The sequence below is a fragment of the Epargyreus clarus genome, unplaced genomic scaffold, assembly GCF_041222505.1.
Source record: "Epargyreus clarus isolate Ecla_fem2 unplaced genomic scaffold, WU_Ecla_fem_2.2 ptg000010l, whole genome shotgun sequence".
NCBI classification, from domain to species: domain Eukaryota; kingdom Metazoa; phylum Arthropoda; class Insecta; order Lepidoptera; family Hesperiidae; genus Epargyreus; species Epargyreus clarus.
In genome coordinates, this window is record NW_027332218.1 from 1,605,383 (window position 1) to 1,615,274 (window position 9,892).

General features: G+C 40.1%; 2 protein-coding genes across 2 annotated transcripts in view; one reads left to right on the forward strand and one right to left on the reverse strand.

Annotated features, from left to right (window-relative positions):
- loco (regulator of G protein signaling family member locomotion defects) overlaps nucleotides 1–3,636 on the forward strand; it is a 131,510-nt gene extending 127,874 nt beyond the window's left edge. The window contains exons 12-15 of the mRNA XM_073077547.1: nucleotides 47–886; nucleotides 1,303–1,410; nucleotides 2,106–2,385; nucleotides 3,036–3,636. Of these exons, the coding sequence (XP_072933648.1) occupies nucleotides 47–886; nucleotides 1,303–1,410; nucleotides 2,106–2,385; nucleotides 3,036–3,139 (1,332 nt within the window). The 3' untranslated portion in view covers nucleotides 3,140–3,636. The remainder of the gene's footprint in view (nucleotides 1–46; nucleotides 887–1,302; nucleotides 1,411–2,105; nucleotides 2,386–3,035) is intronic.
- A 4,341-nt stretch (nucleotides 3,637–7,977) lies between these two features.
- On the reverse strand, nucleotides 7,978–9,886 carry mRpL45 (mitochondrial ribosomal protein L45). The gene is made up of 4 exons (XM_073077049.1): nucleotides 9,729–9,886; nucleotides 9,308–9,551; nucleotides 8,596–8,984; nucleotides 7,978–8,291 (listed from the first exon to the last, which is right to left on the reverse strand). Exons 1-4 carry the CDS (start codon nucleotides 9,750–9,752, stop codon nucleotides 8,013–8,015), a joined length of 936 nt encoding a protein of 311 aa, XP_072933150.1. The 5' UTR covers nucleotides 9,753–9,886; the 3' UTR covers nucleotides 7,978–8,012.
- Nucleotides 9,887–9,892: the final 6 nt, after the last annotated feature.

A 9,892-nucleotide genomic window follows, 5' to 3' on the forward strand; every position in this document is an offset into this window, starting at 1 on the left:
AGTGCGCCCCGTGCCCGTGCGCCACGTGCTGCGCCCCGTGCTGCAGCGCTACTGCGCCGCGCCCGCCGCGCCCCGCGCCGTGCTGCTCGACGCGCGCCCGCTGCACCCGGACACGCCCGTGCAGGTCAGTGCGCCCCGTGCCCGTGCGCCACGTGCTGCGCCCCGTGCTGCAGCGCTACTGCGCCGCGCCCGCCGCGCCCCGCGCCGTGCTGCTCGACGCGCGCCCGCTGCACCCGGACACGCCCGTGCAGGTCAGTGCGCCCCGTGCCCGTGCGCCACGTGCTGCGCCCCGTGCTGCAGCGCTACTGCGCCGCGCCCGCCGCGCCCCGCGCCGTGCTGCTCGACGCGCGCCCGCTGCACCCGGACACGCCCGTGCAGGTCAGTGCGCCCCGTGCCCGTGCGCCACGTGCTGCGCCCCGTGCTGCAGCGCTACTGCGCCGCGCCCGCCGCGCCCCGCGCCGTGCTGCTCGACGCGCGCCCGCTGCACCCGGACACGCCCGTGCAGGTCAGTGCGCCCCGTGCCCGTGCGCCACGTGCTGCGCCCCGTGCTGCAGCGCTACTGCGCCGCGCCCGCCGCGCCCCGCGCCGTGCTGCTCGACGCGCGCCCGCTGCACCCGGACACGCCCGTGCAGGTCAGTGCGCCCCGTGCCCGTGCGCCACGTGCTGCGCCCCGTGCTGCAGCGCTACTGCGCCGCGCCCGCCGCGCCCCGCGCCGTGCTGCTCGACGCGCGCCCGCTGCACCCGGACACGCCCGTGCAGGTCAGTGCGCCCCGTGCCCGTGCGCCACGTGCTGCGCCCCGTGCTGCAGCGCTACTGCGCCGCGCCCGCCGCGCCCCGCGCCGTGCTGCTCGACGCGCGCCCGCTGCACCCGGACACGCCCGTGCAGGTCAGTGCGCCCCGTGCCCGTGCGCCACGTGCTGCGCCCCGTGCTGCAGCGCTACTGCGCCCCGTACTGCACCCGGACCAAATCAAAACACGTCCATTAAAATACTTCAGAAATAATAGTACCGTAGTCGTGCTTCGTGATGACATGTCGCAATATTTAAGTGTCATCACACTGGAAACAGAACAACGAATAAACTCCGAAAAACACCAAACAGGTAACCAATAAATGCAGAATACCTAATTGCAAGCATGTCAGTGATACTGTGACGACCCGTCGCAACTATGTTTCTTTTAACTATATCGTTAGTATCTTCAACATCAAACCCAGAATAAGTATCCAAATAAATCGACTACATTAATCCCAAGAAGCAATCTTTAAACCCATCTACATAGACTAACCTGAGTATATGTTAACAGGAGCTGGACGGCGCGCGACTACAAGTTGTGGAGGTGTCGGAGGGCGAGGGCGACTGCGCCGCGCTCGCGGCCCTCGCGCTGCGGCACGACGACCGCGACGACGCACAGGTACCACACGACACGACACGTTACGAACATTACGCTGTTTGTCCACCGCCACCGTAACCGAGCCGATACCGATAATAAATGACGGCGCCGAAATAGTGTACATACATTTACTATAGTATATTATACAATATCCCGGCCGCCGATATGTCGAGTAGATCGGCGTGACCACTAGATCGGCACCGAGATTTAGAGTATTTAGACGGCCTGATGTGCCGGCAATATAAAACACTTTGGAACTTGTCCATACACTGCCGTCACACGCATGACAGCAGGAATAAAATAAACCGCCGATGTCGGTCGCGGTGGACAAAATTCGCCGTCACGACATATTAAAATCAACCCCAAAATAATCTCTTTCTCGGTATCGGCTCGGTGACGGTGCGGTGGACAAACTTCCTTAGCCTCAAGTACATTTATATTCTTAAACACTTAATTAGAATGCATTGTACGTATAACTGTCTCCCCCTTCAAACCAAAATACAGCAAAACTTAATAATCATTTTAAAAAGTAGAAATACGTCAGATGTTGAGGTTGCAATCTATTATGTTTTTATCGACTTACAATTAGTTACATTTCTCATTCAAATTCGACTAGAGAGCAACGCGACAAGTGTGCTGTCTACTTTTATTTTTACTTATTAATTATACATATATTGTTAATCGTATATTTTTAACGATGTACATTTAATTCGTAGAGCGTGGAATACATGACTACAAGCATCTCGAGTTGCAACACCGACATATTCAACCCCACGAGCGACTGCGGCAGCAACGGTACCGTTAACGGAGGTTGCTCCACCACGGCCGCCGGCAGCATGGGCAGCACGGGCAGTGCGGGCAGTGCAGGCAGTGCGGGTAGTGCAGGCAGTGGAGGCAGTGCGGGCAGTGGAGGCAGTGCAGGCAGTGCGGGTAGTGCGGCGAACAGAGTGCGAGCCGCATTGCGTCCTGGACCGCCGCTACACCATCATCCTCCAGGTTAGTTTATGTCATTAATTTATATTTTTAAAGAGTAATTAAATATACGGTGTGCGCATCTTTCTTAATGATGGCATAATTTAAATAATTTTTAGCCTATAATACAAATCAGTCCCAATTTTTATTTATAGATCAAAAGTTTAAATTATGGCAATAATAAAATTTAGAATTAATACATAACGATTTGGTGATAAATTACTAAAATTAATTTTTGTACGAATTATGACCGTACACAAGTGAGTTAAAACGAAAACAATCAACCCGACTGTTAAAATATTTACTAATTCAATCCGACGCGCATTCAGGTAAAAATAAATGAGTACATAAATAACATAGATTAGTAAAGATAACTCACTCCTAGTGACAGTGACATTTGAAATTGTCACTGTCATCTATTTCCGTGTTTGAAAAATATTAAAAAAAAATAGTTTTGAGAGGATTTACGAATGAACTGATATTTCTCCGCACTTTTTCTTCGATTTCGTGTTTTTGCACCACTTAACTGCACATATCGGCATTGTTCCGCGTAAATTAAACCATTAACATTAACATGACACCCATTTAATGGCTTCCTTCAATTACAAGGCGGTGAGGTCTGTATTTATGATACTCTATGATAAATAAATAAATATTTATGTTTTTTTCCACAGAGTTCCTGGAGAACCTGCGCGAGAGCCAGCGCGCGAGGCTGGGCGGGCGCACGCCGCCGCCGCTGCCGCCCAAGCCGCCGCGCGCGCCGCCCGCCCTCGTCTGAGCCCGCCCTACACACGGTCCTAGCACATGGCCGAGGAAGCATTTGTCGCTTGAAAAGAGGATGTACTGAACGAAAAATACATTTGTTGAAGACATTCATTGGCCAAAAGTGCCGTTACGCTCGTCGGAATTGAGCTTATAAAGATCAGTGTGATCAGTGAACAGTGTGGCACATTGGTTACTTCGAATGTTCTGAACATAAATCGAATGTTGATGTCGGAATATTAGCTAATAGAGACCAGTGTTGCCATACAGCGGTTACTTCTAATGTTTTGAACATAATTTAGTTTGTTCAAACAATATTATGAATGTTCGTAGTATTCACATGTGTCTTGTACAGGTACATATTAAAAATGTATGTCACGTTGACGAAAACGATCTGAAAAGCGATTCATACAACACGGTGTATGTACGAAGTATGTACATACAAAAACAGTGTTATAAGTATCTGTCATGTGAGAGACTTGTCATAGACATTACGCAAAAAGCACATATTGACGTATTAGTCCATTGAAATGTTACATTTTTTAGGCCTTAGTGTGCATTTGTCAGAGGACGCAATTTTATTTTTTTAATGTGTAGGGGGGGTCAGTAGAAGCTTAAGTTCAAGTTTGTGGGGTCGGCACCCTTGTCCCCCGGCCGCCATCTTGGAAAAGGGGGTGCAAAGGGTTTTCGCGCTGTATCTCGTAAACTAGTTACCCTACAGAAAATTTAAGCAAACATAAAATGTAGCAAATTAAATTTCCTACAATTTTATTTCTATTACTTTTTATCGTCAAGTGACCAACAAAAAAGTTATAAACAAAAATAAATGAAAATTTTGTAACAAATTTCCTTTTGGAGGTTATAACTTTTTTTCAGTTCATTTTACAATAAAATGACATCACAGCAATTTTGTAGAGGGTTTTTCAACGAACAATTTCCTCTATATAATTGTTTCATTTTATTTATTTATCTAGGTTTTACAGCGCTCCAAACTTGAACGGATTCTCGAATGCTCATAGGGATGCAATAAAAACTAAAAATTAGGCTTACTTTTCTATCTATATTTTTTTTATTCATACAATTTATTATGATCTTAACATTCCTATGCTATTATTAAACTATGTTTGACCCTTTTACCCACTACAAAACTTAGAACCCTAAGCAGGTAGAAAAGGCCTTAGTAGTTGTTTGAGAACAAATGAACCTCTCTCTACCTTCTATTACTGTTATTATTATAATTTATCCTAGGTGGCACAGCTGTCGGTTCCCCTCTATTTGACAAAAAATGCATTTAATCTCTCTTCACTTCCTCCAACACAAGATGCAGCCCGTTTCCACAGTTTCCGAGTGTATCACCAGATTCAGTTATGGCTCGGTAAATATTGTGATCCAGAAGAATGGGGCTGGAAAAAGCATGGAAAATTTTGGATGCCAATCCAAGCTTCCAAGCCTCCAGCACCCCCCGAGCTTATGAAATTAATCTTTTGCAGATGCAAAGGAAATTGTGGAAGTGCGTGCGGTTGCCGAAAAGCAGGCCTTAAATGTTCACCAGTTTGCCTCCATTGTGGTGGTGAAAGCTGCAGCAACATCGTGGACATATCAACATTACTTGAAGAAAATGAATTAGAAGATGAATTACCGACAATGACTCCAATACCAACTCCCATTATACTACAAAAATTCACCTCGGATACTGATTCAGATTTTTTCTCGCAGCCTGGACCATCAAAGAGAATGAAAAAATAATAACTGATAGACATTTTTCAATATATAATAATAAATAACATTATTTTGTCTAGAAATTGCCCGTGGATTACCTCATAGGTGGTGGGTAAAAGGGTCAAACATAGTTTAATAATAGCATAGGAATGTTAAGATCATAATAAATTGTATGAATAAAAAAAATATAGATAGAAAAGTAAGCCTAATTTTTAGTTTTTATTGCATCCCTATGAGCATTCGAGAATCCGTTCAAGTTTGGAGCGCTGTAAAACCTAGATAAATAAATAAAATGAAACAATTATATAGAGGAAATTGTTCGTTGAAAAACCCTCTACAAAATTGCTGTGATGTCATTTTATTGTAAAATGAACTGAAAAAAAGTTATAACCTCCAAAAGGAAATTTGTTACAAAATTTTCATTTATTTTTGTTTATAACTTTTTTGTTGGTCACTTGACGATAAAAAGTAATAGAAATAAAATTGTAGGAAATTTAATTTGCTACATTTTATGTTTGATTAAATTTTCTGTAGGGTAACTAGTTTACGAGATACAGCGCGAAAACCCTTTGCACCCCCTTTTCCAAAATGGCGGCCGGGGGACAAGGGTGCCGACCCCACAAACTTGAACTTAAGCTTCTACTGACCCCCCCTACACATTAAAAAAATAAAATTGCGTCCTCTGACAAATGCATACCCAAATGTAACTTTTCAATGGACTATATTGTACGTGTCAGCTTTACGTAAGGAGGATAGCAGCGAAATGCGTTAAGGCACATCGGACAATTTTTATGCCAAAACTGCCCCCAGTACACTTTCCACCCTCATGAACGCTGGGTTTAGATAGATTATTTTTGCTGGACAAAATTGAAAAAACATCCACAATACACTGAAAGTCTGTACTACAAAATTTGTACCCAATTTACATTTTTCATAGGCAATATTCCATATTGACACCCCCGAAGAAATTCGCAGCTACCTTCCCATTTTAATAATATTTCAAGGCTTATGTAACATATATTTGTAAGTGTAAAATATTGAAGACATTACTATCATTCAAAGTGTTTGTAATTAGATTTTTACATTAAAAATTTAAAAACAAACACGTCATGATATTTAATTAATATAATATAGAGGTATATCTTCAAATATTTTTATAATCGAAAAGGTTGTATCAATCATTATTGCATTTATTTCGATGTTGTGATTAACACTTCATTTAATCAATATACCATTCAAACATTTAATTATATTGGTTATTAGACAAGGCAGAAAGACATTTTTTAATCTTAATCTTTCTGTTAAGGATTTTTTGCAAAGATCTGTCAAAATCAAGATTTCTTCGCTCTCATTTATTTAGTTTTAAAACTTTTGCACTCATAGTATCAATTTAGGATAACTAAGTTTTGACACAAAAACCTCAAGTATATAAGTAACCAAAAACATAACTTGACCCAGGACCAAACCCGGAACCTTCTTTATGGCAGACTAGCTTTTTGACATTAGGTCATTATATTTGAAAAGAGAAGTAATAATGTATTCTAAAACCCTGTTCTCAAATATTGAGTAATCTCATTGTTTTCTACTTAAAAATCATTCCAGTACCTATTAATTTGTAGAATAGAACAATACATGTTATGCTTTAGCTCCAGCCTTTTGTATCCCACTGCTGGGCACAAATATCTCATAAGACCTGTGTAAGATTTTAAATGAAAAGTTTTCGAGTTAATGCTGTGAAAATAGCAACTTCTATTTAGATAAAAAATATCCAAAAAATTAACACCAATTTACTTAAGATTATGTAATTTTTAAATTGTCTGTAAATTGTTTTACAAATTAAGTAGCTGGAATCATTTCAGATAATATTTTCAAAGAATCATTTTAAAGTATATTGTAAGTCACCGTTCTGACGAATTAGCGAGATCTCGAAAACTTTTCGTTTTGAAAAATACTGGAACTACTGGATCATACTTTCAAACATGCCCAGCTTACTAGTGATCGAAGATGCCCAGCAGGTTTTAAGTCTACTTACACCTATAATATAGGCAAAGTTATATATCATATACACTTATTTAACATTTTTTTTATTATAGTGTTTTGATTTAAATCCAATGTTAATGTAGATTTTCAAGTCAATTGATTTTTGTTTATAAATAAGATAGTATTGTACAAATGTTTTCAGGTGTGTAAATATATAATTGCTAATATATTGTACGTTATAATAGTTCATTTTAAAAAGGTATACAGGTTTTCCTACTTATTTAGTTAAGATTATAACTATGGGTGCTTGCGCACTGGGTGAAATGAAATAGTTATTTTATATCACTGATTCTTGTGTTATGGACATAGATTAGTAAAGATTACTCACTCCTAACAAGAAAATGTACCCAGTTTTGAGAATTGAAATAGTTGCGTAAAAAAGTTTTACCGTGCTAAAATGTCCCTAAAATATTTGAAATAATTATTTATTTATTATGTAAATTACGCAGTATTAGTTATTTATTCGTAAATGTTCTCTAAAAAAGTTTTTATTTGTCGAGAATTCAAAAAAAGAACTTACTAATGAGCCGTTTGTGGCTTCATTCAATTTCAAGGCGGCGAAGTATCTTTACTAATCTATGGTTATAGACATATTTTCTTATATTGAATTGTATATAGCACTGTATATTAAGAAACTTCAAGCATTTAGCACGAAAGTATTATTTTTTGTATGGAAAGTGATTGGGAAACTTTTTGAGCCAACAAATTGGATTGATTAGATGTCTGTCTAAAGGTTAAATTATGTTAATTTATTGTAATAAAGATTGTTAATATGAATAAGTGAGGTGGTGAATAAAATATAATAATAAACACTTTTTTATTTAATTACAACTTCCTTGAGCTATTTTGTGGTTTTTTCTGTTGCAAAAAACAACTTGTTGCCTGCTGGTTTGTCTGTACAATCTATGGTGGTCACTGGGATATGCGACCACAATGGGTGTGATCCCCAAGCATATAGGCATTTGAATAAAGAATTTAGATTCTGTTCAAAATCTGACCATCCATACAGACATATGTCCTTGGCGCTCACGACACTGGGAACATTAACGTTAATGTATGCAGAAAAGGTTATTTATTTTTAATAAAAAAAGTCAAAATAATTCTAACTATTTAATTCCAATATACTACATTTACTTATCAGCTACAGCGGGCACATCTTTAGTTTCTTTCTCCACCACCTCAGGTTCAGGTTTAGCCATAATCCTTGTAAGTTTGGATGGATCCTTCGGTGGTGTCCAGTCCGGTATGATCTTGTCGTGGATGCGCCAGGTACCGTACAAGTTTGAGAGGTGCTTCTCGAAGACAATGTACTCTAGGACATCCTTAGCGAGGATTTCACTGCCATGAAGCAATCTCCCGAAGCGATCGTATACTGCTAGCTGTTGCTGGGTGTGGAAGCGGACTGTTATCTGAAAGGCGTATTTTTTTTTTTTATAGTTAAGAAATAAATAGAAAAGAAAGATTTTTACTATGTTATGTTGTGATTGAATTCAATTAATATCCCTATCCCAACGAAAACAACATGGCCCTGTTGCCAGCGACATATCCAGAAAAAAAAAATTGAAATAAAGAAAAAGTCTGTCACTCGGTTATGGTTTAGCAATGTCACCAATCTTATAGCTATCAATGTTTTAATATCTTTTGTTGATATTTGCTGCCCATGTGACTATGATGTCCTAATAGGATAAGGGCTAATGCTTAAATAGCACATACCTGACCAAATATATTCTCCTTGCTAATAACATCTGTACAGCGTGCATGCACCACTCTGGGTGGCTCCAACGACTCTAAGAACTTCCACCTAATCGTCTTCATATGGGAGTTGTGCCTGAACTCTGGATATGCCTTCTCAGTTACATACAACCTCATAGCTCTCTTGTCGTTAGCGGCTAAGCTTTCATGAGCTTTTATGTAAATATCCTGTGCTTTCGAAACAAACTCTTTGGTATCAAAATCTTCATCATAGGACTTAATTTTACGGACTGCCATCATAGACTTGGATTTCTTCTCGAGGAGTTGCACTGTTTGCTTTGCACGTGTTGCCGACACTAGAGATGCTTTTCCATCACCCTCAGGTGGTATGTAAGCCTCGAAAACACCACCTGGAAGTTAGAATAATTTATGAGTCACTTTAATAAGATAGAGCCAAGAGAAAAAGTAGTAGTACAATCATGTCTTATGGTCATTATGCTAATAAAACAAACTTAAAAGAAAACAATAGCGAGGTAAGAAATTGTCACTGATGTATAGTTAGCATTGAAGATTATGTTGTAGTAATTCAAGTATTTGTCTGAGTAATAAGTTTGAATGCACTCTTACATGTTAAAAGACTTGCTTACTTAATGTTTAAGGCACTTTTAGGTAATTAGAACACAGTTGCATCTGACACGATTATTGTATAGCAGATATACATAAAAAGGCATACCTGTGGCCGAAATATAAAATGGGCGCTCCACCCACGGCCGAGGGGGCAACAGGCCGCGTTCCTTCAGCTTCTGCCTCTGTTTGGACGGGGACAAACTTTCATAATCCTCATTGAAATCCGGCAGATCTACTTTTAAAACTTTTTGTGCCCGTAACTTTTTGAACTTAGGGATGTAGTGCTTGCTAGTTGTTGTCCGCGCTGGCTGCAGCAGCGCTGCTACAGGAGAAATGCGTAATGAGCTCACCTACAAAATTAAGAAAAGAATATTATTTATCTAATAAGAAAATAGATAAATGGAGAAAGTATGTTTTACGGACACCGAAAGAAATGCAAAAATAAGTAGTCGTTCATTGATATTTTTAAATGCTTAATACAAACATTTTTAATTTTATACAGTATGTAACATAACTTTTAAACTAACCTTAGTCAATATAGAGTTCGCCATATTTTGAGCTTAATTCCTGGGTGTGATATATTTAATTATAGATTAGGTCATTCCAAGCTTAATTTACATAGAACATTAAATAAATAAGTCTTTAGTTTATTCGTTCAATAACCTAAAATAAAACCAATATGTCAATGTCA

Bases quoted from the DNA above. Each gene is read 5' to 3' on its own strand.
- mRpL45 (XM_073077049.1), bottom strand. From the start codon at position 9,752: ATGGCGAACTCTATATTGACTAAG. The intron at 9,552-9,728 runs GTTAGTTTAAAA...TTAATTTTGTAG, and splicing joins CGAACTCTATATTGACTAAG to GTGAGCTCATTACGCATTTC. The intron at 8,292-8,595 runs GTATGTGCTATT...TACGCCTTTCAG, and splicing joins AGGAGAATATATTTGGTCAG to ATAACAGTCCGCTTCCACAC.